The sequence below is a fragment of the Podarcis tiliguerta genome (assembly GCF_965153285.1).
Source record: "Podarcis tiliguerta genome assembly, chromosome: 4".
In the NCBI taxonomy this organism is placed as follows: domain Eukaryota; kingdom Metazoa; phylum Chordata; class Lepidosauria; order Squamata; family Lacertidae; genus Podarcis; species Podarcis tiliguerta.
In genome coordinates, this window is record NC_139537.1 from 65840595 (window position 1) to 65868388 (window position 27794).

At 41.9% G+C, this 27794-nt stretch overlaps 1 protein-coding gene and 1 long non-coding RNA gene across 10 annotated transcripts in view; both read right to left on the bottom strand.

Annotated features, from left to right (window-relative positions):
* Positions 1–2231: 2231 nt before the first annotated feature.
* Positions 2232–4573, bottom strand: LOC310676127. Its single transcript, XR_014510415.1, has 3 exons — positions 4189–4573; positions 3437–3559; positions 2232–2331 (listed from the first exon to the last, which is right to left on the bottom strand). It is a non-coding gene; the product is annotated as an uncharacterized lncRNA (long non-coding RNA).
* A 3070-nt stretch (positions 4574–7643) lies between these two features.
* The window catches only part of SHROOM2 (shroom family member 2), a 105236-nt gene continuing 85085 nt past the window's right edge, over positions 7644–27794 (bottom strand). For 4 of the 9 annotated variants that reach the window (XM_083437423.1, XM_083437421.1, XM_083437424.1 and 1 more), the window contains 5 exons: positions 18709–19470; positions 16389–16940; positions 13630–13807; positions 11413–11685; positions 7644–10472 (listed from right to left, as the gene is read on the bottom strand). In XM_083437423.1, coding sequence (XP_083293549.1) covers positions 10206–10472; positions 11413–11685; positions 13630–13807; positions 16389–16940; positions 18709–19470 — 2032 coding nt within the window. In that variant the 3' untranslated portion in view covers positions 7644–10205. Of the gene's footprint in view, positions 10473–11412; positions 11686–13629; positions 13808–16388; positions 16941–18708; positions 19471–20702; positions 20781–27794 lie in introns of all 9 variants that reach the window. The other 5 variants (XR_014510411.1, XR_014510412.1, XR_014510413.1 and 2 more) reach the window with 2 other exon arrangements.

Below are 27794 nucleotides of genomic sequence, written 5' to 3' on the forward strand. Positions count from 1 at the left end.
TCCACCCTGATGTTATATGATATCTCCTCTTTACTGAGAGGCCATTCTGATTTGTTTGTGGGTAGGTGATATGACAGGGAGCATTCATCCTGACTTGCTTGCATGGAAGCTATGCATCTTCCTGTCAATCAATAGTTTATCCTATACTTTTTAGTGCATTTGCCCAGTGCATTTCCTAACCAGAAAAGGGCCTTTCAAAAGCATGTTGGGCTCTCCCCCCCCGCCCACAGGAGTGCTTTAGCCGCGTTAATTTCACAAGACTAAATTTCTGATAGGCAACTGAATCCATCCGTAAGGAGGCAACCTTAACTGAGCACAATTCCAATGAGTCAAAGCAAATACATGTTTGTTTAAAAATAACTTTATTAGACGGAGTCAACATTCACAGCAAGACAAATCCTTCAAACATTTGATATTTTTTTTTACAGCAAATTGTAATAATAGTCATTTAAAAAATAGACAGCAGTAGCTACTTTAACTCTTCTCTAATTCATATATTATATTTGTGAGTGAGATGATTGTCTAGGCCACTTCTTTACAGACATTTGTGAATTTCTCACGCATTAGATTAGTTTGGTAGGTGGATTCTCTTCTACATGGCTATAATTCTATTTGATCTCACAAGACACCTCTGAGCGATTACACAAAGCCCACCTATGAGCAGCAGGATACCTGACATAAACCCTAGATAAATTGCACTTCCATTTCTTTGTGTTGTCGGGTGCGAGGGCAGGTGAAAAGGAGTAGGGAAGGCAATGCTTTTATTTGCCGATATGGAGTGGACATTCCAGCTAATGGGAACAAAGACACAAATACTGGACAACACATAAAAGAGGCCTCCAGTTATAAATAGCAATTTCACCTGCTTTTCGGTAAGACCTGGGCAAAAAATACTCCATGGAGTTAGAAAGGAAAAAAACAGGCCAAAAAACGCAAGGAACGAGGCAACGACCATCAGGATTTGGCCCAGCTTCATTTCTAAAGGGAAGAATTTCTCATTAAATGCAAAATCATGACAACAAACTACGCTATATTCATCAGCCCCTATCAAATTAGGGGGAAAGCAGATCTTCCATATTCCCACGTGGGCGATACCAGCCTTATACATGGCAGTCTTATCAATATACCACAACCTCCAGTCTGTGTGCTTCATTGTAAGCAAGGACAGAACGCAGCCAGCACATCCTGTTGAAAATCCAATAAGTTGCAGGGAGTACGAAGCCTCAACTGGCATTTCCAGGTTGAGAAACTTTACCCAAATGAAGACTTGTTCTGAAAGACATTTGATTAACACTTTTATTTCATTTATGAGGGCTGCTATTTCTAGCACTCACCTTCCCAATCCACAGCGTTCCTTTCAGTTGTTTCTAGCAGCATAACAACAACAACAATAACAACAACAATTATTTATTATTTATACCCCACCCATTCAGCTGAGTTTCAGCAGCCACTCAGGGCAGCTCCCAATATAATATTAAAAACATGATAAAACATCAAACATTAAAAACATCCCTAAATAGGGCTGCCTTCAGATGTCTTCTAAAAGTCAGGCAGTTGTTTATTTCCTTGACATCTGATGGGAGGGCGTTCCACAGGGCGGGTGCCACTACCGAGAAGGCCCTCTGCCTGGTTCCCTGTAACCTTGCAGGGAGGGAACAACCAGAAGGCTCTTGGAGCTGGACCTCAGTGTCTGGGCAGAACGATGGGGGTGGAGACGCTCCGTCAGGTATACTGGGCTGAGGCCGTTTAGGGCTTTAAAGGTCAGCACCAACACTTTGAATTGTGCCCAGAAATGTACTGGGAACCACTGCAGGTCTTTCAGGACCGGTGTTATATGGTCTCAGCGGCCACTCCCAGTCCCATAATCAGAATTATGAAAATCTTAACTCCCATAAAATGCACAGTGTTGTATTCCTTCACTTCAACCAGTTATTAGGCATCATGCTACACAACAGAGAGGTTCTGCCGATGCCTAGGAATGTCACATTATACTTTTTTTCGACATGGAATTCTCCTCACTGGAAGTATATGGGAGGTTAAATCTTAAGAATGAATCTGTGGAGAGGACATGTAAGATTTGCTTCGTCTTAGAGGGGAGGTTGCAAAATGTGGATTGTGTCGGGATTTAATCACATGACACCACTCTCTGGTCTACATTAATATGAATAGAGAAGGAATGAAAACATCGTCATGAAATAATGAGATATAATCTGCTTTAAAACATACCATGTGCCATTCAACTTCACTTCTCTTTGCATTCAGGCTATGCTTCACTCTGCTATGATTTCTACCTCTACTTGTCCTTGTCAGATAAAGTCTTGGAGCTTTTGGCTGCAAAGTAAACAATAGATAGTATTTGAATTGGAAGAAATTATCAACTGTTTGCAGCAAGAGGAGTGTAGGGGTGGCTAGGACTAATGAGAAACAGAGCAAATTTTGCAGTCTGTTAGCTGTTTGGCCAAAAGAACAACAACCAATTTGAAGGTAATGGCCTGGTGCACCAGATTTTAACCAGTTCTCAGCTTGCCACATTAGCTAGCATGGATTCCTAGCCTCTCAAAAAAGTATCTAGCCCTGTAGATTCAAATCTACGTGGCAAAATATGCAGATGTTATTCCGCCCAATTGTCAATAGCCAATGAAAGAAGAGAAATCACAGCTATGATTAACATTGATGCAGAAACAGAGATATCCATAGAGACAGGAAAAGATATAAGATTCAATTGTCTGGGATGGAATTTCCTGGTTCTTTTTTCTGGCGTTCCTTCCTCACCACCTACCTTGCTGGGGCAGAAGTGAGAACTGCCCATGGAAAACAATGTCACAATCCATGGCTTTAGGCTGCCTGACATTGAGCAGTGGGACATCCACCCAGAAATAAAAGATAGCAGCAAAAAAAAGGGAACCTAAGCTCTTCCTAACTTACATCTTATTTCATTGGGAGAAAGGTTTCAGGATGGTTGGTTCTTTGATTTTTCTTTTTGAGGATGTTAAACTTCTATAAATTGCCCTGTTACCAAAGCCAACAGGCTATTCTCCCCGTACTGTACATTGCAAGTGTTATAATTGAGAGTGCTTACAACAGCTCAAACTTCATAATGGCAGGTTGGAGGCAAGGCCAAGGCTGGCTTGGATTAGAAAATTCCTCAGGGGCTTCAATAATCTCTCAACTAAATGCCATTTAGAAATTACCTGAAGCAAGTTCTTTTAAGGTTAGTTTGGTTTCTTGGAGTCAGGTTGGTTAATAGCTTACATGATCAGGATGTTAGACTCATACAAGCCCCTTCAAATACTAAGATTCCCAATTCCAGAATTTTAGTTTGTGGTTAAACTGTCCTCAAAGCAAATACTGTAAGCATTCGGTTGGGTATTAAAATAAAAAGGGAAATGGCACATTTAAAATAGCAGTAAACCTCTAAAAATGTTACAGCTTCTACCTGGTTAATCTTTTGACAAAAGTTGACTTTTTGAAAAAACGGGCTCTTCAATAAAGCAATTAGTTACAGAGCTCTCAAAACCAGGAGCTACACTGAAGAACTGTAGTCTGCAGACTGTAAGGTCTAAAATAAAAACAGAAGATTCTCAACCTATTGTGACTGTGTAACTACAGATGCTGTTCCTTATTGGCTGTTCTTTTCATTCTACAACTGCAGGTTCTTAAGAGTTCTGTCAATGAATTATCAGATTCCTTTTCAGATTATTTGTAAGATCTTTCTATATTTGTTTCACTTCACAGATATATAGTAGGTTCATTTTAACTGTTCAAAAATCTTAGAAAACTTTGTTTTGTTTTCAAATTCAGACATTTATGATGAGCAATATTAATCAACACCTTAGAACTTTTAAGGTTCAAAGCACAAACTACTGATTTTGACAAATATCTGTGAGAGAAGCTATTTTTGTTTCTAATGTAATCGTAATAATAACAGATTGCAGAGAGGAGGCCGGTAATAATTTAAAATAAATCTAGCAGTTTCACCTTTTGTGTTTTTCACCCCCCCCTCCCTGCAAGACACCTGTTTTGGAAAATGGAACTTAGCAGTTTGGGGGAGAGGAGTGCAAGTAGATAGGCATGCCTAGGACACAAAATAGAATGGCACCAGCACATGACCAACAAACACAAAAAGGGAAAATATCAATGGGGCACATGCCAGCTGGGTAAGCACAGCTTCTACAGAGAGCTCCTCACCCAAGCTGAGAAGGGCTCCTGTGCTCTTCTGTGCAATGCTGAGTGCAACACTGTCTGTCTTCTGTGACATTAAGGCACATGACGACAGAGAAGTAGCTGGTGGGTAGCTGCTTGACCGAGGGAGAGAGGACAGCAGAACAGGGGGCTCCTGCAACTCCTCCCAAATACACACACACACACCATCCAACTATACATTCAAGTTCCTGAGATGGCTTCTGCAGGTTCAGGCGAGTCAAATCTATGCACGGTATTGACACGCACAGGGGAGAGGAAAAGTTTAAAGATTCTGTCCCATGACTAGAAGGGCTGGGCAATATATGATCCATATTGCAATTCCGGTTTCATCATATTTGCCCTGGCAATATATTGCGAATCATAAACATGCCTTATGGCATAGTGAGGAAGGTTTAATCCTTAAACTTACGTGAAATACATTCCTCAGCTATAATCTAGCATGCCAGGAATAAAGCAGGTATTTCCTAGCTGCTCCTAAGCCACAAGAAGACTGAGCTGCTGGCCACAGCAGCAACTGCTCTGCAGAATTCTTAGGTCAGTTACAGTCCAGTTAGAATCCTGACAACAAGACATATCATAACTCCAGGGTACTGGTCCTTTGGAACATCAGGAAAGTGGGAAACTGGAGGGAACTCAGTTCCCTTCTTTCCCAATGCAGAGTGTCTATTACAGGACACTCTCAGTTAAAACACGTTCTTCCTGAAGTCAGATTCAGAGCAGTTCCAATAGTAAAAATGGTTGTGTGTGTATCTCAGTACAGTTTTATTTTCCGGTCCTGAACGCATTTCATAAAGGATCTCCATCTACAAGATGGTTTAGGCTAAACTCATTCCTGGGAAATGCAGATGCATCTGGTTGTGATGGCACACACTTTTATTTATTTATTTTATTACTATTATTACTAGCAGTTCGAAAGCATGCCAGTGCAAGTAGATAACTAGGTACCGCTCCGGCGGGAAGGTAAACGGTGTTTCTGTGTGCTGCTCCGGTTCACCAGAAGCGGCTTGGTCATGCTGGCCACATGACCTGGAAGCTGTAGGCCGGCTCCCTCGGCTAGTAAAGCAAGATGAGCACCGCAACCCCAGAGTCGGTCACGGCTGGACCTAATGGTCAGGGGTCCCTTTACCTTTACCTATTATTACTATTAATTTTCTATACTGCTATACTGCCCTCCATCCAAGGATCACAGGGTGGTTTACAATACAGTGGTACCTCGGGTTAAGAACTTACCGTATTTTTCGCCCTATAGGGTGCACCGGCCCATAGCGCACACTTATTGGGGGGGGGGGGGGAATAAAGGGGAAAAATTATTTCCCCCCCGAGCCCCAAAGAGCAAAGAAGCCATGACAGCGAGCGGGATGGATTGTACAGAAACGCAAAAAATATGTAACATAACAGTTAAACAAAACAGTAACCCCACCAAGTTAAAAAGGGTATAGATTGTTTAGCCAAATTTCACGATGTTCCACCTTCTGCCACTTTCAGTTTGTTGTAATAATGTTAGCATTTGTAAACTGATGTCTTAATTTACTTTGTGTTGTTGTTGTTGTTTAGTCGTTTAGTCATGTCCGACTCTTTGTGACCCCATGGACCAGAGCACGCCAGGCACTTCTGTCCTCCACTGCTTCCCACAGTTTGGTCAAATTCATGCTGGTAGCTTTGAGAACACTATTCAACCATCTCGTCCTCTGTCGTCCCCTTCTCCTTGTGCCCTCCATCTTTCCCAACACCAGGGTCTTTTCCAGGGAATCTTCTCTTCTCATGAGGTGGCCAAAGTATGGGACCCTCAGCTTCATGATCTGTCCTTCCAGTGAGCACTCAGGGCTAACTTCCTTAAGAATGGAGAGGTTTGATCTTCTTGCAGTCCATGGACTCTCAAGAGTCTCCTCCAGCACCATAATTTACTTTATTTTATCTTAATTGTCGGGATCTGTGGTTTTGCTGTTTAAGTGCTTTAAATAAAAGCATTATTTTTAAAAAGGCACACATCTGTTGCCTGACAGATGTGGCTTTCATTTTTTTTTTTAGGACTTCTATTAGAATTATGTATGCATCTACATGTGTGCAGTCATATGCACTAAATTCACTTTCATTCCATCTCCCAGAACTACAGTCTACCTAAAGCCCAAGGCTGTGACGGGAGGGATAGCTAACTGATAGCCCTTCAGATGTCATCAGACTCCAAACCCCATCAACCCCAGCCAGCATGTCCCATAGTCAGGGATGATGGGAATTGTAGTCCAACAACAGTTTAATCCAGACTACAGCAGAGTTTTCTATGCATTTCCTTTGCTAAAACCACTTTACTGGCTCCTAGTTATTTTCTGGGCACTGTTCAAAGCGCTGTTTATGATGTTTAAAGCCCTGAAAAACTTGGTACTGACTTAACTGAAGGACTACCATGTTCATTATGAAACAGTTAGTGGAATCAATGGAGGTTTTCGCATGTATCATCAGACATCAGGCTCCTCCACCTAGTGGCGCAGCAATAAAACTGCTAGCAAATTTGCAAAGCTAAATAGGGTCCGGTACAGTTTCAAATTGGATGGCGGGCATGTTGAGTCCCTTCCCTGCATGGAATCCCTTCCAATTCTACAATTCTATGATTCTAATGGATCTTGATTTTAAAGTATTTCTATCCCATCCTTCTCCAAAAGCAGGGTCCACTATGCTCAGTCCCTCCAGCCACAGAGTTAACTCTCCTTTTGAAGTTAAAAAGAAAACAAAACTGCAGGCTGTTTTAATCTTTCTTCTGGTCGATCCTTCTGATATTGTCAGTACCGAAGCTGCTCCACATGGAATTTTAAAATCTCTTATTTTTGTTCTTCTGCCCGTTGTCTGTGAATTCTCAGCCGTTTTCTCATAATGCTGCTGATAGTAATGTCTTTATTCCTTTAATATTGTTCTTAAGGTTTTTTTTTATGGAACGGTAGATGATTTTTTAAAACATCAATCACTCCTAATCCTATACATGTTTACTCAGACGTTAGTCTCAATGAGTCCAGTTGAACATTGGATTGCAGTCTAAATTAAATTAATTGGTCAGCTGTTGCTCAGTGGGACCAATATTTATCCCATTTAGCTAACTAAATACGTAATTTCATTTATCTACAGGCATTGTCCTATATTTGACTCTTTCTCCCTCTAGTGTCTACTCTGTAGCATAACACAAAATATGGGAAATCTCACGTTATTCCACAATTGGGGGGCGGGGGAGAACCTTAACAAAATTTGGCTTAATATCCTCCCATCCTTTCTTTTTGGAAGCTGAATTTGGTAAGGATTCTAAACTTAAATGGATCTGAACTGGGGAAAGGTCATTATAATTAACTCAGACACCATCACCAAAACGGTATGCACATTCCTCTATGAAAAGCAGGTTATGTATATTTGAACCTTATGTAGGTAACATATTAAAATTAATAAATTTCTCGTTACACTGAAACACAATATTCAGTTTATTTCCCTCGGTCAAGCATGATGTTATACTCAAGCAGCAAGAAAGAAATCTCTATATGCTTTTTACTCAGGGTTGAAAACTTAAAGGGGGACACAGGAGAAATCGGAAAGACTTTATTTCCTCCCACAATACAAAAAAGCTCTAAAAACTGCAGTGACCCATAAGATGGAAAAAGGAATCCTTCACTTATGGGTGCCAGAGGCAAGACATTAGCACCAGGTTCTCTCTCTCTCTCTTACAAAGCAACAAAAAAGCTATTTATAGAAATATATACAGCAGTAGGGAGAATCTCACTCCTGGTCCCTTCCGGAGAGCCTGCCAGCAACAATAAAGAACAAAGGAAGAAGCAAGGGGAGTGATTAAATATCACATTATGAAAAGGATAATATATAATGATACATCAATTTCCATTTTGCTATCTTCATAAGAATTATATGATTTAACTCAAAGTACTGTGCACACACATACTGAAATTATATTTGGAGTTCACATACACAATCAGAAAATCACAGTCTCTTTTTTAAAAAAAAGAGTGACATGTAAAAGCTCACAGCTGACTGAAGTACAAATAATCATTTATCTTAGCTTGGCTTTATTTAAGGATCAGGTAAAAGATTCCAAGACAAAATGGATCTGTTTCTGTAATATTGGTTGGATGTAGCAGCATCTGTTGATGTTGGTAACTCGTCAGATGTCTTCTAAACGGAATAGACAAACTTGGGACCCATTAGTACAGCAGAGGGCTAAAGGAATGACCCCGGTGCAGGCCAGTGGCCTATGGTGTGTGAAATAGCACTGATAACTCAGGGAAAAGCCCCCTTCTAGGATTTGTCTTTGAAATACTTGATTACATAGAAGTGATTATGCCAAGACCCTGTACAGTCAACCATTGCTTATATTTATGACTGCATTTTACCTGAATGTTGAGAACCGTAGAAGGGAAATATTTTGCCTACACTTAAATCAAGCGGCAAGTGTCAAGAGAATTCTTTTTTCGTAATGTTTAAATTAGTTCCCCTTGTCAGGGAGGGCACTACAGCCAGGGGAGTTGAAGATTTAAGTGCTGAGTAAATAATTTTCTCAGTATAAGTTAAAAACAGCCTATAAACAAGTATGATTTCCCTTTATCCGTCAGATATGTACATTAATGCGAGGGAACACTTACTGTGCAGATTAGTACATCAGCATTTGTTATCCCACCATTCTTGTTTTGTAGAGGACAGTTTAGTGGGACTTTTTATAGAGAGATGTTTTTCCATTGATGGCAGTGTTAATGCATCACTCCTTGTGGAAAATGGAAGTCCCATAGTGGCAGGGAGATTTGTTAATATGAAAATGGGAACACACTCACGTAATAACAGTGAACGTTTCCAATGTACTTCAGTAAAATGGATATCATGCTTCTTGTTGAGGCATGAAAAAGCTGGACAAGCAGCAGTCCTAGGCACGAAGGACATGATAAAATTAAAAAACACACAGTTAGCTTTGTGCAAATGAAAGATATACAGAATGATCTTCTAATTTGTAGTTCGATTCACTGAATCCCTGGCAAATGGCACCAAGCATAATGTAGCAGAAGTTCTGCCTTTTATTTACAGACCTGTGCATATTATAGTCAGACCCTTAGTTACACTTCATTCATATAAGACAGCTGAGCTGAATGAAATTATTGCCTTTGTGCTGTGGAGAAGATGATAATTAATGAGTTGAACAAGACTGGCTAAAATTCTCCAACTTTATCTTCAAATGGAAAATAACGATAATGGCAAGTTCCACTCCGCCGAGACATTAAAAACCATGTACAGTCACACAGTTTCCTGGTGTGTTTGAAAGTAGCTTATTATAGGTTGTTCCAAGGTCTACTCATCCAAACAGTATCGACATAATTTTTTTTGGAAAGGCAGAGCTTATGCAACACTTCTTCAAAACAGCACCTGCTGGTGGAATCTTGCGAGTGTTTACTCAGAAGTAAGTCCCACTTTGCTCAATGGGGCCTACTCCCAGGTAAGTGTGCATAGGATTGCAGATCAAATGTGCAAACGTCACTATATCTCACCAACCTGAATACAACACTAGACAGGTAACATGTTTAAATCTCTTCTGTCTGTTTGATATGGCTGTATCCTGCTCCCTCCCAAAAAAAGTCTCCTAAAATCCTCATTGTTAAGTTTTTGAGGGCTCCACAGCAACCTATATGAATCTGAAAAGAAACCACACACATTATTTCTTCTTTGTTAAAAAAAAAGAAAGAACTGCACTCATGCACAACTGCAGCAGATTCCTGAATATACCGAATCTGAAGCACAGAATCTAATGTCCGGAGAGGTTCCTAAGGCTGTGTGATAAAGGAAAGCCAGAGAGGCTTTGAAATGTTTCTAGAAATGCAAATAACCCCACACAGAAACAATTCCCCTCCCCCTGAATATTATTGCTATTATGACTTATTGTTGTTGTTTCTTTTGAGCAGCTCCTCCTAGTGAACGGAGGAGTTCTATACTTCTAAACCCACGTTGTTTCGATTTCCAAGGTCCTTGGGTGAATGTCATTTGGGCCTGTCAGGTTGAAGGCTATCAGTCAGACACTTCAGCTGCTCCTCCCCAAGTTTGATTTTGTCCTCCAGCTCTCGCTGTTCGATTATGAGGGCTGACTTCATTTTGACAAAATGCTCATAATCGGCAAGGCTCTCGTCGTTCAGGTAGTTGGCCAAAATGTCAAAGACAATGCGTTCCCTTCGGTCCAGGTTCTCCTTCAGTTCCTTTGCATCTTCGTGCTGCTGTGTGAGCAGCTTCTTCTTCTCCACCAGGATCCGCTTGAGGGGGAGAGAGCAAAACCATTCCAGGTCATTTCAGGTGCAATTTGGCAGGTAAGTCAGCCTGATCTCACTGCTACAGGGTTGTAATAAAATCTGCTAAGAAACCTACTCACTGAGAACATATAGAGCGAGCATAGGGCAGATATGAAATGTGTACGATTACAAAGATGGAATCAATAGGACTTGAAAAATCCATTTAAAAACAACCACCATCTCCTTAACCCTAAGCTTAGAGAAACATCCAGTTCTTAATTCTCTCTTTTGCACACATATTTATTTGTGCAAAGTCATGACGCTTTCGGGGGGGGGGGGAAAGAGGAAGAGCTTATTAAGTACTGATGGGTTTATAAACGTCAATTAAATAAACTGTAATCAACTTGGGGGCGGGGGGGAGAAAAACTGGGGAGGCCAGCAATAGGATAGTAATATAGGCTGTGGTTGTGGAATAGAGAAGGGCTGAAAGGTGATGCTCACAGGCTCACAAGAGAGATCAAAGAAAGGCAAGGCAGAATGGAACACGTTTTAGGAGCTATATAGAAACACAGGCTTTTAGTTTTCAGTTTTAGTTCCTTGAGTCACATGGTGAACATTTTAATTTCCGTGCCATAAAGGAAGAATGCTAGTAAAATCTAAGTGCATCTCATAGGCAAATTGCAGAGCGCCTTCTAGAACATCATCATATTCACCAAGACATTTTGAAACTTGGAATGATTCTTCTATGTCTCAGCTTGTCTCAAAATCTTGGAATCGCTACCCCTCTGCCACATGTGTCTTTTTTGTGGTCTTTGGCTAGCTTTTTTGCTTTTTATATCCTTGTTGGGGGTTTTTTTGTTTTATTTTTTTAAACTTAAGGTCAGCTATTGTCACTGAAGAAATCTACTTGCTATCAAGAGAGCAACATTAGACAGGATCTCTTTTAAAAAAACATAAGACTTACCCGCTCTTCAGGAGAGGCATTTTCATCCAAGTTGTTTAGTGCATTTTCTACTCGGGCCAGACGGCCAGAGAGTGACAGCAGGAGGTTGACCACTTTATCCAGGTCCCCAATAAACATCCGGAACTTGTCAAACTCATTGGATTTGCAGACCTCTTTGACAATGGCCTCCACTTCATCTCCAAGCATATTGTTGGCCTGAATGTCTTCCAGGAGTGTCTCACGAGCCTCCCGCAACACTTGCAGCTTTCGACTTATGCTATCTATAAGTTCTTGCTAAGGAAAAAAAAGGGGGGGGGGGAGGAGAGTAAGCTCAATTTATTCGGCATAACAGATGCAATCACAATTAAATCTTCCCAGCCCCATTTCACTCTTAAATACTCTTAAGGCCGCACCCATACCATATTTTTAGAGCAGTATCACAACAATTTCAACAGCCATGGCTTTCCCAAAGAATCCTGGGAACTGTAGTTCATTAAGGGAACCGAAAGTTCTTTGGAGACCCGTTTCCCTCACAGCACTACAATTCCCAGAGTGCTTTAATAACCAATCCCTCTCCCAGGGAACTCTTGCAATGTGCTCTTGCGATGTCTCCTACATGCTTCCTTTTGAGAATATTTGCAAAAGTGAAAAGTCAAGTGTAGCAATTCCGATGCCTCCGGCTCCTACTTGTCACACACAAGTAGGACATATGCATCACACACATATTTCAGCTATTCTTGCGTAAGCTGCATTGTTGGTTAGTAAAAAAAGCAATTGTCTTCTTTGTCAAGATACAAGACCACACCAACAGGTTCCCTTGGTTTCACTGCCAACTGCACATTTTTGACATGATATCATCTTCAGACTTACTTCAGACATACCTACAATCACCTGGAGCTGTGAGTTGTTTTCCCATGAGGCAATCCCATGCAGGTGGGAGCTGCATCTGACTGGCACACCAGATGGAGGGAGAGATGCAGATCTCACCCAGGGTTTGCTTCATGGAAAATGCCCCCCCCCCTCCGGCTGCAGATACATCTGAAGTACTTCTCCGGTCACTTCACCTATGTTTTAAAAAAATGCTGCATATGTAGGTGCGTCGATTCCCAGGTTCCTCATTATTGGAGGGGAGAGGGTGCATTAAGAACCCAAACTGGAGGAGAGTTGTGTTTCTGGTTGCCAAAGCTTGAATGAACAACCTTTGCACTTGGCCTGAAGGAACACCCATTTAAGCAGAGAATACATATCTCATTGCCTAGGATAAGCAATAATGTAAACAGCAGTTGAGCCAGGCCCTCAGAAGGGCCTTAGTGTTTTGCCAGAGGAAAGGCCCAGCCAATTATGAGGCAAGTCTCCCTTTTTATGAGCCCCAGAATAAAGGAGCTGAGAGACTTTAGGGCTGTGTTCTCTCAGACCTGGCTTGGTTCAGGGAAACCCATAAATCTATATTCAATCAAGATTTTGAAATCTAACCAGAACTGCTTCATTATGAAATGGCAGTGTTGTATGTGTGTGTGTAGGTGTCGAGATACCTACATCAGATAAACAGATTGTTATCTGCAGATATGAACTTGTACTGTATGGGCCGTGTTTCTGCTGCACAGTGTTGCTGCATGTCTTGGCCACCATGTTGCGTTGTGAAGTTGGCTTGTCCAATACAAAAGCCAGCTGCTGTTCAGTCAATTGCTCCTCCTGACATATGAGCGAAGTGAAGCAAGGACTCCTAACATTACCAACCCCCTTCTGCATTTAGGGAGGGGAACGCAGCTCAGCGCAGAGCTACATTCCTTACATCCAGGAGGTCCCAGACTCAGATCCTGGTGTCTCTGGTTTAAAATGTCATAAGGGGTGTGAGCATAGCAACCTCTGCACCCAGTTCCAAGAACCTGCCATTCTGAGTAGACAGAGATGCACTATATAGAATAATAGACTGATTGGACATAAATAAGGTGGCTTCCTGTGTTCCTGCATGGCGTATCTGTTTAACTGAAACCTTACTTCACTGCCCACTCTCCAGCCAGTTGTCCTATAGCTTTCATTCCGTCTGAGAGAAACCTTTACCATCCATCTTTTGTGAGTTGCGATGACAGCTTGCCAGCTCCTGTGCTGTCACACAGCTTCTGGCCTGGCCACATTTGCTTTTGGCTGGGCTGGCTGCAGTGGAGATCTACTAGACAGCTCTAGCAGCATGGATTTCAACAGCATGGGTTGGTTTTTAAAAAAGAAATGCAATATTACCTTCTTCTCAGATAAATCATGGTCTAGCTCATCCTCAGAATCCTCACTTTGCTGCTGCTGCTGTTGCTGCTGCATGTCCTTCATTTTGTTCAGCAGTTCTGCCTTGGGTGCAGATGTGCTGTAGTAAGTGGAATTGGTTGTCAAGGGGATAGCTGAAGGCAGGGGCTGCTCCTCTTTCCTAAGCCAAGGTGGAAAAAAGAGAAACACCCAATTTTAATTCGCTTCCTGACATTCTGCACATTGAAAGGAGGACAGTAATCATTTCGAAACACTGTTTGCAGCAAGTAAATTGTAGGGCTTCGAGAAAGGCTCTTTCACCCTGGGGCTATTGCAGGGGCTAATGTCTCGCATGAAATAACCATATCATTCTGGCACTCTCAGACCCTAGCTAAAGAGACGGGCAATTAAAAGAAACTGCCAAAATCATTGCCTGAAAATGCTGATTTCCATTTTGCCCCTTAATTGATGCTCCCTTGTCAGTGTTTAGATTTCCACACTGTATCCTTGATTATATGGCCAGTGGCAGGAAGGTAATGTTTAAACCTCTTTGGGGCCCTCATTAGTCCCGACTATATAATCCCATAAGCATAACTTTTAGTGAAAAACACAGCTGCTCTTGTTTCATTATTCACAATTCTAATGCTTAAATTGCAAGCCTTCAGAGGGTCCTGTTACTGAATGCAACCTTTTGGAAAAGCTATTTCATTGCCATTTTGAAAATAAGATAGCGAAGGCACTAGGAGCAGGTTCGCGCAAAATGCTAAGCTAATGCAAACCTCAGCGAGGTGATGTGAATGCGCAGGCTCTGTCCTAGTCCTTTTTGCAAGATTTGGCTTAGGGTGTTGTCTGAACAAGGACTCCAAGATAAGCACTCTCTTCACTCAACACTAGCTGTAGCCAAGAACAAACCTTGGAAAACAGAATGTGCTAGCTATTACCCAACAGTAAAGTTAAATTGCAATTGGCTAATTTGCAGCCGGATCCTATGCATGTTTAGTTCAAGGTAAGTCCCATTGAATCCACTTGGCTTTACTCCCAAATAAACATGCATACACAGGGTTTTGTCAAATAAGATTTATAGAATTTGCAAACTGGTTGCTGCCTATTTGATCAAGGTTACATCCCTTCCCCCAAAGGTAAACATTTAGAATGGGACTAGGCAGCCTACCAAGAGTCACACCAGTCTGAGGAAAGACTTGAGAAAACTTAACAGGACCTACAACTCTTTGAACTTCTGCCATAGATAAGACACACTGTTTTCTGGCTTCACCCCCTTGGATGATCTGGACCAAATAGGCAACACTATAAGAGGAACTATCAGGTGGGCAGGAAGGAGATAAAGACTCCATCTCATTTGGATAGAAGCAGCAAGAATTTAACCAGTACTTGCTTGGATATCAAATTTGAGATTTACTTTCTCTAGTGAACGCATACTGGGGTTTAAATACTGTGGGGCATTGTTTAAGGAAATAATGTTTGGGGAAAGACCGTGATGGTTTGGTTTTCCATGCCCTATTCATTTTTAGAAGGGTGCTTGCAATTTCAAGTATGAGTCTCTTCTATGTCCTCAAAATTTCAAGGTCAATCTGATGGTATTTCTAGAACTAAAATACTGCTGAGCATTTGTTTGGGCACCAAGAATGCCCAACAACAATACTGACAATAAATTTATCTGTATATCAATCCATCCATGTGTGTGTAGCTTTCCTCACAAGCTTTGTACTGTAAAGCAGGATATAAGTTTAGTTGACAGGCAGGTGGTGGATTAAGGCTGCATCTGCACTATACTTTTAAAGCAGTACAATATTCTACCCCTTAAAAAGTCATAGCTTCCCCCAATGAATCCTGGGCACCACAGTTTGCTAAGGGTGCTAAGAGCTGTTAGGTGTTAGGAGACCCCTAGTCCCTATGCAGAGTGATTTAACTGTCAATCCCTTTTTCCAGGAAACTGGAAAAAGCACAAGCTGGGAGACCCATTTTTTCTTGATTTTCCCTACTGGGTCTTGGTAGATCTAAATTGAGACCCACGCTGGGCCTTATCAGGTCCACAGCCTGGAGATTCCCACCCCTCTTTTAAACTGTGGAATCTACTGACAGAAAGAGGATATATTAAAATGTCATTAATGACCAAGCAAATTAATAAACTTCCACTGCTATATAAAAATGTCAAGTAACGGTGTTGTCTCTGTGTAGGATGTAGCTGTCAACAGCAAATAGCATATAACAGCATGTTTGCAAGTTATGGCCAGGCTGCTTACTGGGCTATGTCCAAGTTGCTGGCGCTAATCTATTGGCTCCTATACAGCTCATAGCCAGGCTCCTTTATAGACCAACTTATATACCCACTCACTGCAGTCTATGTGACAGCTTCTCCTCTACAACCTCCAAAGATATCAGAAGCCCACTTCGCAGTAACACAGAGCAGGGCTTTTAGTGTGACTGCCCCTGTTCTTTGGACCAACGTTCCTGTCAAATTATGGCAGGCCACCACTATCTGCGTTTTCCAGAAACAACCAAAGAACTGCAAACAACCAATGAAGGTTGCAGAAATTCATGCCCTGTTTGTAAGCTTACTGGAGACGTTTTGCTGCTTCAAAAAAGTGAATTGGACTATACGAACCCACAAGGACACATCTTGATTTGCATTTATATTATAAAAGTCCCTCTTTCTAAACAGAAAATAAGCTGATCAAATGCACACATTGGGCAAAGGAATGGAGAAAGGATAAAAGGCTTAAGGTTAATATATTTCTACTCACTTGTCCTCTGCAGTTTTTGGTGAAGGGTTTTTTAGAAGCAGCTTTCTGCGTTGCTGGGCTTCTTCCAAGAGATGTTCGTCTTTTGGAAATATTCCCACCATCAGGTCCATTGTAGTTTTTATTTTCGCATTTGGGTCCAGAATATCCGCTAGTGACTTATCCTTGCCCACAATCTCTCTGGCCAGCTCTTCCGACTTCCAGTCTTCCATGGTCTTTTCTTTGGCCCTCATATAGCTGACTGCATGGGCAGAAGCATCACTGTCCTTTGTGTTGTTCCCAGGCGCTTCGTCGGGTTGCAAACAAGGGAGAAGGCTTTTGTTCTCAGGCTCTGGCTCCACCCCCTGCCTCGTGTAAGCACAGAAACGGGAATAGGACTGTTCAGAAGTGCTAAGCGTTTTAATCTGGTCCTTCTCCAAGCCGCTTGGCAAAGCAGGAAGTTCAATGGTGCTCACAAGGTTCTGCCTACTTTCCTTCTCCGCGTGGCTCTCAGAATGTACAATCTTTATGGGAACCATCTTCACAGTTGTGTTGTTATCCATCACTCTTTCGATTCTTGAGAAAAGAGAACAACGTTAACGGCTCAAAATGGCCCATCACATTTAATTTGCGCAAGATATTTAGGGAAATATATAGGGACCAACAAATGTAAGGAGCAAACAACACATCAAAGTTTTTCCTTTCCTTTCCTTTCAATTGGTTAGGCAGCAGGAAGCAGAGAGTAGGCATAAATGGACAGTTCTCTAGATGGAGGGATGCAGAAAGTGGAATACCCCAAGGATCAGTAATGGGACCTGTACTTTTCAAACAATCCCACATAACTTGGATGTTTGCCTCATTAACATTAAAATAAGTGAGCACAAGATTGCCAAATTTTCATTTGTTTGTAAGCATTCAGTGCTTTGGGTATTTTAAGCATGTCTGAAAGCCATGTTCAAATATATAAAAGGATGTCACATAGAGGAGGGAGAAAGGTTGTTTTCTGCTGCTCCAGAGAAGCGGACACGGAGCAATGGATCCAAACTACAAGAAAGAAGATTCCACCTAAACATTAGGAAGAACTTCCTGACAGTAAGAGCTGTTCGACAGTGGAATTTGCTGCCAAGGAGTGTGGTGGAGTCTCCTCCTTTGGAGGTCTTTAAGCAGAGGCTTGACAACCATATGTCAGGAGTGCTCTGATGGTGTTTCCTGCTTGGCAGGGGGTTGGACTTGATGGCCCTTGTGGCCTCTTCCAACTCTATGATTCTATTCTAAGCCAGGTATGCCAGCACAGATGATGACACAGCTGATAGACCACAGCAGCCATTCATAAATGGATTTGCAGTTTGCAAGTAGCATTACAACAGATATGATCTATTCTGATATATGCAGCATGTTACTATAGCTACATTGATGCAGATCATTTATTGGGCCATATTGTCAGTGCATATCTTGAAGATCAGAAATCTTGCCCAACGCTGGCACAGCACGGTCATGTCCTTGAGACATATGTGATCTATGAGGCACTTATCAATTAATATAAGGTGACTATCTTTGCATGCAAATACTGCAAATATAGCAAGGAATTAAACACAGGATGATAAATTTACTTCTCTACATTTATCAGTTTTGAATATTTAATCTAAATAAGAGTAAAGTTATGTGCTTGCCAGCATATTTTGCATTGAATGTTTGACAAATTAAATTGAATGTCTGACATTTGGTGACAGCCAACATTCACATTTGATGTTGACAATCCCAGACAAGTTTTGTGAATGTCTGAAAACTCAAAGAGACACTGAGATTTACTCAGTATGAATAGCTAAGAATAAAAAAGTATTGGACTGATAGCTCCATTTGAAAGATAAAATAAATAAATAAATTGCACAGTGTTTATTTGCAGATGATTTATGGGCGGCAGTACCCATGAATGAAGAGCCAGGTGAATGTGAAATATAGTTGTACCTTGGAAATCACACGGAATCGTTTGACTTCCATAATGTTCGGAAACCAAAGCACGGCTTCCGATTGGCTGCAATAAGCTCCTGCAGCCAATTGGAAGCTGCGGAAGCCCCTTCAGACATTCAGGTTCCTAAGAACGTTCACAAACCGGAACAATCACTTTGGGGGTTGTTTGGATCTAAGGTATGACTCTACAACATTCATTCATACAAAATTCCATAGGAGGAAATCAGTAGAGAAAAAAGTGGTCACAACCCTGTTAGCATAAATTCACTGCTGCAGCTGAGCAGGCTACAGGTAACAATAATTAATTTAGGGCAATAATAATTTCAATGTAAATCTTAAGGCAAGATGGTTAACAATTCATGTAAAGCTGCCTTACCTTGTGGGATTCTCATCCTGAACAGCCACAGGAGGCTTATCTGTCAACTTCTGCGGAGCAAATTGTGGAGAAGGGGACCTTGAGTTCTCCATTCCAGGTTTCAAATGGTAGCGATAAGTTAAAGGTGGACCAGGTTCAGGTTTGAGGCGTGCTTTTTCTTCTAAGTGCTGGCAAACATTCTCGACGGGCGCCAACTGGCGAGGCTCTGGCAGCTCAGTGCTTTTCAATTTTTCAAAAACCTTTACAGGAGTCTGAGGAGGAGACACGTTAACCTCAACCGCACTGGCAGCAATGGCAGAATGGGAATGAGCTGGCTTGCTGGGCGCTGTCAGTGAAGACTCTGAGGAAGCAGCAAGTGACGCTGAAGAATCGTCTTGTCGCCTGTATTTATTCTCTCGTTTTGAAGGGGAAGGCCTCTGGGGCACAGGCCCATGTTTCTTACTCAGCAGGGCTGGATCTTCCTGCAGGCTTCCCTCTCCTCTGATTTGTGGTGGGCAGAAGCGGTCCCCGTTGGATATTTGCAGCTCAGAAATAGCAAGAGGCAGTGCACTGTAATCTTTGTTTTTCTCCCTCACATTTTCCTGTGAGTATCTGTAATCACTGGGCAGTGTCCCAGATCTACCTCGGCTCCCCTGAGACGCAGGTGTAGCCTGTACTGCATGTGAGGGCCTAGCAGACACTTTCCGTTTGTTTCCTAAGCTGTAATCCTGCTGAGCGGCAGGCAGTTCGGGACGGAATTCTGAGTACCCTGTGTCAGCTGGTCTAGAAAAACAAAGGGGAGAATCACAGTTGTTTAGCCATTCCCTGAGCATCACTACAAGTGTATCATGTACCCTTAAAGGTCAAAGATGATGATATACAGTGGTCCCTCAATTTTCAAGCATCTCAGAAGCCAAACGTTTCAGTTTTCATACGCCGAAAACCCAGAAGTAAATGCTTCAAACTTCAGAGGTGGCTTCCTGTTGGAGTTTTCTGTACGTTTTGAGGCTGCATATTGAGTTTTCGGTTTTCGAACATTTTAGAAGTCAAACGGTCTTCCGGAGCAGATTATGTTTGAAAACCAAGGTACCACAGTACTTTCTTCAATTACTTATAAACAACACCATGCTACTTATACAAAAGCTGCAAGAAAATATATGGTATTTCTAATAAAATCAAAGCACAGTGTCCGGGCACATTCAAGTTATGTTGTGCCATGCAAAGTGAGTTAACCCAGGAAGGTATACAATGAAGAAATACAGAATTTCCCCCTCTTTTGCTTGTGGAGGTGGTTGCGTGTATAGAATTATGAACAAACTGCCTGGTTCTCACTGATTAATGGGCTCAGTATCCAATTATATAATGATATTTCAAACAAATATTGCCATCTTCCCCCTTCCTTTTTTTTTCTAGAAAAAAATTTGGACAGCTAGGTTATACTACACTTTGAGATGGTGCCGAAAGGGTTGGATAAAGCAGAGAAAATGTAAGTATTGTGCAGAAGGAGGTAACAAGATATGGCAGCATTTGGGAAAGAAGACCAATTGACCTCAACTGAATGTTACTGTGGTTAAAGAGAGTCATTTGGGATGATGCAGGTATACTCTGGTTCACTGAAATGGGCTCAGGGATGAACAACGGGGAGGGAGCTTTGTCTGAAGGAACAGCCCAAATGGAGGGGACTATTGAGGGCAAGCAGGGGCAAGAAAGAGACAGAAAAGGGGGCAGTTGACAAGGAGACAGTGCCCAGTACAGGGGATGGAGAACTGGATGGAGGACTTGAGAAAGAAGGATTGGGCTCAGATGGAGGAGGAGATAGCAGAGTTGGAAGATTTGGAGGGGAATGTTTAGGTGGGGGATCAGTGGGAACAGGAGGTGCACCAAGGCCAAAGACAGCCAGGTCTGAGCATGTCTTAAAGGACTGAATTGGCTCTTTAAAAATGCACAGTATATGGTCAAATAGTGGTGTTTTTTCCTTCTTCAAGAATTAAAGCATTAAAAGCAAGCGGAAGTACCTCTGAGAACCAGCAAGAAGGCAGGTTTGCTCTCTGATTAGAGAAGGCTGGAGAGATACTGTGAGAATAGAAAAGAAGCTGAAACACAAAAGCAGGAGTCTTTAGGAATTCTGCTTCTTATTTACAGAGCAAGTGCAATGGTCTACACAGTTTCACTTAATGAACTAAACACATATGTTGAAATTCTATGACTGTGGATGCTGAAGGAAATCTTATAGAAAGCCATGATTTTACTTAAATCTGCCATCATTAATTAAAGCTAAATTATACAGGTCTATATTTATTGAATTAATGTCAGAACAACCCTTGCTGTTCTGGAAAGAATACTGGTTCATGGCACCCAGAAATAAGTGAAATAACTATAAACCATTATTACATATTAGTTGAAATATATGTTAAAGGATGCTGCTCGCATTACAATTTCTAAACACCTTAGCATTCCTATAAGACTCTGCATCTGAAAAATGCCTTCTCACAAAAGCAAACTCCAGATGATACTCTGGGTGACAATTTAAAATGTTTTTAATGCAGATAAGGCACATTAAAACATCGAAATTACTTTTGGGATTATTCCAGCGTCATTTATGTGGGTTGCCTGTATATCCCGGAGCATGCTGTTAGCAATCACTCTGAAAATTAAAGAGAAATGCCAATTGCGGTGGCAACTAATATAAATGCATTAAAAAGATTTAGATTGATATGTGGATGATAGGAATATCAAGGGATAGAGGGTGTGATATATCCTCAGCATGTCTGCTATTAACATCAAATTGCTTAAGGCAGGCTTAGGTATTGTGTTTAGCGCTGAATTTTCTGAATTACCTGTCTGGCTATTTTAGGTAAACAGTGTATCAACCAAGGTAGAACAGTGATCTAATTCATCACTTCTTACCTCCCTCAAAGAGTTTGCTATGCTTTTCTGGGAATGAGGCCAACATTAGAATCTATTTGAAACTAATATATATGTGAGATTGACAGATTTTATACCTTTATGTATTATTATATATATTATAATCCTTATATATTCATTAGCTGCAGGATAGGGATGGGGAATCTGTGGCCCTCTTGATGTTACTGGACTTCAACCCTCATCATCTCTACCATGCTTGCTGAGTCCTACAATATCTGGAAGGCAACAGATTTCCCACTGCTGATTGCATGCCTAAATCATTTTAAAATTTTTATTTATATAGTTGGGTAAAAGGGATCTTAGTATGCTGCTTCAGCTTCTAAATGTTACATTATTTTACCCATCTTTTTGCTAAAGTGCACCTACCATAAGGTTACCATACGTCCCCGTTTCCCAGTGAGAGTCCCTGGATTTACAAATCAGTGCCCTGACAAAATCCATTGAAGTTGAAAAGTGTCCCCAGATTCATGGGGGGAAAATCTGGTGGCCTTAACCTACCATACATACTATCGTCCTCTTCATCCCAACATACCTCAAAAATATTCATTCTAAGTAATTATCATAATGCAAGTTTGGTTACATTAGCATTTTGGGGGTTGTTGTTATGGTTAGCACTGTTAAGACACCGACCAGGTAAAGGAGTCATTCTTCATTCTGGTCAACAGTTGAGGATGCTGGCTTCCATTCTAAAGCACCCTTACATAAATGGCTTTTACAGAATCCAGCTTTCCAGATGCATCTGAACACCAGCTGAGGTGCCAGAAGCCATCCTGCTCTGGAAAGTGAATTAGAGGAGGAAGAAGCAGGTGGGTCTCCAGCGGGAAGGGAGTTCCTTGAGGGGAACTTCTATTCTAGTTATGGAAGCAAACTTAACGTAATTTGAAGAATTAAATATGGATGCTAAGGACCTTTGGTTGATGGAAGCCAATGGTCTGTCTGCCCATTAACTTCAAGAACAGAAGAGAATTTCACTCAAATGTAGATTTGTTTCATCTATAAGCTACCCCAAAGCATACTGAAGAAGAATGAAATTGAGACATCAGATGGACATTAAGTAATTGGTGCAGTTATTATAAGCTAGAAAATGGCCACTACGATGACACAAGGTGGGGTGTGTGTGTGTGTGTGTGTGTGTGTGTGTTGCGAGGGCTTGTCTGCTGCAAATACCCCAGGGGGGTAGGTTGCAGTGTGCCTGTGTTCTCTGCACAGAGATATGCATTGGGATTCCCTGTAGGATTCCTTGTCAGCCCGGCACTGCTTTTGTCATGGTGACATTAATATATTAAATCAAGTGGTAGGAAATATACAAAGGGAGCTAGCAAATGGAAGTAACCTTTGCTGTGCTCCTATTGAAATGGCTTATAGAAAACTTTTTTTATAAAAGGCATTAGTATACATTCATTTTGTTATTATATTGTTTGAGATGCACCAAGGCAGACAAATTCTCGTAGTTTTTTAATTGCATGTTTGAATGCATGTTCATGCAAGGAAGATGAAAACAGGAAACTGGAGAGGTATTTCAACATTGAAAAGAAAGACACTCTGCACCTCGGCATGCAAATTTGAGAAGGGCCTATAAGGAAGCCAAAACCGACAATATGTACGACTGACATGGCATGCTTGAACAAGAGTTTCAGTCTCCAATACAACTTCTTTAAGGATCCTTTTGGCTTCTAGCACAGTTGCAGAAGTAACAAAATGAACACAACAACATTGTCATTCGGATGACGTTACAAGATTTTCTGCTTGGCACCAACAGAATACTGTTCAGAGCACCAAGTAATTTCTGCAGAAGTGGCTGACCATTAGGGCTATAAGGAAAATCTAACCAAATTCAACACAAAGGGGTTTACACATCCAGGGTGGTGGTTTCTCATGCAACACATGCCAAGCATATTACCCCTGAAGAGGATCTTACTGTTCAGAAAGGAGAAAAGAAAGAAAGCTTCAAGCAGCAGAAGAACCCAGAGGCAAAACCTGCAAAGTGTGACAGCAGAGTTAAGTATCAAGAAGTCCATACTGGGGTGGAGGGACCTACAATGTCCATGACTTTGCAGAACAAACACACGCAAGAAACGTAATTCAGAATGCTTTGTGTATCGAGGTCACATCTGAACAAAGGGAACAATTCCCACTGAATAATTCCCCTTCTATAAAAGATAACTTTATAGCCCTATCTCCCTATTCCCCAACAGAATCCCGCCCCCCTGATTAGGGCTCAAAACTCAACTTCTCCTAACCCAGGCTTTTTTCGCCTGCACAGGCATGCGTACACACAGGAATCACTTACTTCTGGAATTCTTCCGCTGGCTCTTTGGCCTAATAGGATCACAGAATTGTACAGCTGGAAGGACTCTGAGGTTCACCTAGTCCAACACCCTGCAATGCAGGAATCTTTTGCCCAATCTGGGGCTCAAACCCAGGTTAAGAGTCTCCTGCTCGACCGCCTGAGCTTTCAGGTGGCCAGTGTTAATCTTAAAATTCAAAACCAATGGCAATGTTTCAGAGGCAATATTTTGAAAGCAGTGTTTATATCAAGGGCTGTAAAGCAAAGCTGCACATCTCGCCTCCCACACTAATATGTTAATTATCATCAACATCAACACCACCATCACCAACATCATCTAGTGCTGCTTTGTGAAGTGGCTCTTATTTCATTATCCCAAGAAGGTATACACAGATTACTTTCCAGTTCTGAATCTAACTGCAAGTAGGCACAAATGGGCCCAGGATGGTAATTTAAGTACAGTGGAACCTCGGGTTGCGAATGTGATCTGTGCAGGAGGCACGTTCAAAACCCACAGCACCGCATCTGTGCACGCGCGGGTCATGATTTAACGCTTCTATGCATGCATGAGTGCCGGAACCCGGAAGTAAACTGTTCCGGTACTTCCGGGTTCAGCGTGGTGTGCAACCCGAAAACGCATAACCTGAACTGTCTGTAACCCAAGGTACTACTGTACTAATGGCTTCATTTTTGTATAAGCATTCTACGGCATACTCATTTGTGTGTATGCGTGTGTATATATATAGATATATAGATAGATAATTAAATATTTTCTTTGGTTACATGCATAGTCTCTTTTTTCAGGTCACAGAATCATTTCTACTGATCAGTTACATTCAATGTGAGACGTTAATGTTGTATACAGTATAAGGTTGGGGGAGAAGAGAAGTGGGGAGAGGGGGTAGTAAATCTTACATTATTTTACTTAATGTATGTGTGGGGGTTTTGTGTCAGCGTCACTTGGGTAGGCTGTCTTTCTATTCATTTATTATTTTTCCTTGGTAGTGAGCGGGGGCGGGGGCAGGGCATGGTTGGTTGTCTTTAGTTGACTGCAGTAAGATTTGTTTTGGTGTGTGAGGGGACAACGACTGTTAGGTCAAGTTAGCCATATTGATTCGTATGATGTTGGTAGGTTTTTATTGTTGTCTTGTTGGGCTGTGTATGTAATAAAGCATTATTGAAAGTGTTTGTGTTTAACTTGCATTTGGATAGCCTCATTTTCCCCTCCCCTCTGGTTACACTGTAATGGCTATTGACTAAAAGCAATAAAAATCTGATTGACTTGACTATGGGCCATTATTTGTGGCGCTGTAAAAAATAATTCAGAGCTACTCTTAAGGATTCCTCCCAAAGCTGTATAATAACGTTCCATGCAGTAACAGTCAGGCTCTGTAGGGATACATCTAAATTGTGCATTGTTCTTCCTCCTAATCCCTGTTCTGCTGAAAACCTCTTAATGCTCACCCAGTTTGACATGAGCACAGACTGACATGATGTAACCATACTGAAGCTAAGCAATTCTGTGTCTACCCAGTGCCTTAATGGGAAGGCATCTGAAACCCTATGCACACCACTTTTGAGTTTTATAGTGGGGGGAAACACATATATCCGAATGCTGTTGTTTATTTGGCTGTATGGGCTACACATAGTTAGAAATCATAAAGGTGTGTAACTATGTAGCCGCTACAGCCAAATAAACAACAGCATTCAGGTACACAGATATAAATATATATCCTTAATAGTCTAAGATACTAAACAGAAATCCCATTTGATTGCAAAACACATAATAACTCCCAGCTCAGTTTGTAAACTCCATTGAAGGGCATTGTGTTCAGGTTAAATACATGCATGCATATATTGAGGTATGTGCAAGCCTGCTCTTAGGAAAATTAAGCTGCAATCCTTTGCATGATTAACTGGGAATATGTCCCCAAGAACTTATATAATAAGAGTGACTCACTACCAGTGAGTGTGTAGACATTGTTGAGCTAGACGGACCAATGGTCAAACTCAGCATGCAGCAGCTTCCTATGTTCCTATAAGGAGAGACTTGCAGGATCAGATCTGGCCCAACATCCTGTTATCACAGTGGCCTATGAGAAGCTCTCTGAAGCCACCAAAGCTGAGGACAGACATTACATCAAGAGAGGACTCCAAAAGTACATTGCTCAGCCACTCTGCATCCCAGCTTCACAAATGAGCTGGCAGAGCTGCCATGCCAGTGAAATGAATGTGTCTGTTTTGTCTCTCCCTTGCCGTTCCATTTTTGGCTGCCGTCCCCACTTCCTCCTTGTGCTGGGGAAAGTTAGCAAACTAATGTGTGTGCCTCGGTGCATGTGACAGGTTGCTTTCCATCTCAAGCACTGGGAAGTGGGGGAGAGATGGAGCCATAGCAAGGAAGCAATGGAGCAAGCCTGGACCAATTTTTGCTGTTATGGTTACCCTTGTCACCTCAGTTGTGATGCTGGGAAGGACCCACTGAGTTTGCCGCGCTTGGTTTGCACCTGGCTCCCCCCCCCCCCATGCTCATCATTGAAAATCAGGATGAGTAATAAAGGTGGTTTTCAAAGTAATAATAATAAAAAATCGCAAAGTGCTCAGGTCACAAAGCAGCAGAACTCAGGTGCCCTAGCATTCTTACAGGTAAAATGGAACTTGGAGAAGCCTCTGAACACTGTGCCGTGGGTTGCGGAGATGCACAGATTATTGGTTTGCAGAATCACAGAACTGTGGAGTTGAAAGAGACCACGAGGGTCATCTAGTCCAACCCCCCACTGAAATGCAGCAATCTTTTGCCCAATGTGGGGCTCAAAGTCACAACCCTGAGATTAACAGTCTCATGCTCTGACAACTGAGCCATCTCAGCCAGCACTTCCAATTAGAGAATTTCAGGCAGCAAGGCCTAAGTCAATAATGGGGAACCTATGCCCCACCCCCACCCCCGATATTGCTGGACTCAACTCCCACCATCCTTGACCATTGGGCCATGCTGGCTGGGGCTGATGTGAATCGATGTCCAGGAATATGGGGCAACAAGTTCCCCAACCAATCTTGGCCCTCTTTGAAACAGCTAGCAGAGTAGACAGCTCTGATAATGCAATGGTTGGATCCAGTGTTGTTGTTTTTTTAAAAAAGCTTTGCATTTCTTATCCCATTGGAATATCATTTATCTATGTCTCCTTATGATCTCAGAACACTGCCCTGGGAAATCTGATGGGAAGTATTGTTAAAGTGGACAACCAGGTGGCTGGGGGAAGCAGGAGCTGAGCGCAACCACACTCTGCCTACCTGTGATTCCCACTAACTTGTATTCAGAGGCATACTGTCTCAGACCGTGGAGGTGGAATATGGGGGCGGGGGGAGGGAATGTGTGTAATGGAGTACCCCAGAAAAAGATATGACTGGCTGAAACCCTGAAAAGGAGGACTCCACACTACAACATTCTGTTGCAGGTTCCATTTGTACATAATGAATGCACATATATGCCATACTGTTCAAAGCATAGGCAGCCTAAACAAACTGAACTGGAGTAAGATAAGGTGTTCCTTTTTTTCAAAACAAGTAAGGGGAAGAGCTATGTTACAGGTCTGTACCTGGTCCAGGGAAACAATATTTAGGTACTGGTGCACAGACGTACACACAAACACACACATTGCAATAAGCTCCCTAATTAATTACACATTGCATAGCCATCTCCTCTTGCAATTCTGAGTCCTAATAAGTTCACCAGCATGGACGTGCCAGGGCTTTTCTTCTCACCTAACAAAACATCTCTGATCCTTGAAAAACCAGGGAGAAGTTTTGGCTACAACATCAGGGCACAGGGTTCTTTTTAGCCCCAGGCTATACCACACCCACACAGTATAAATATACTGTGGTGGAAAAAGAATGCTTG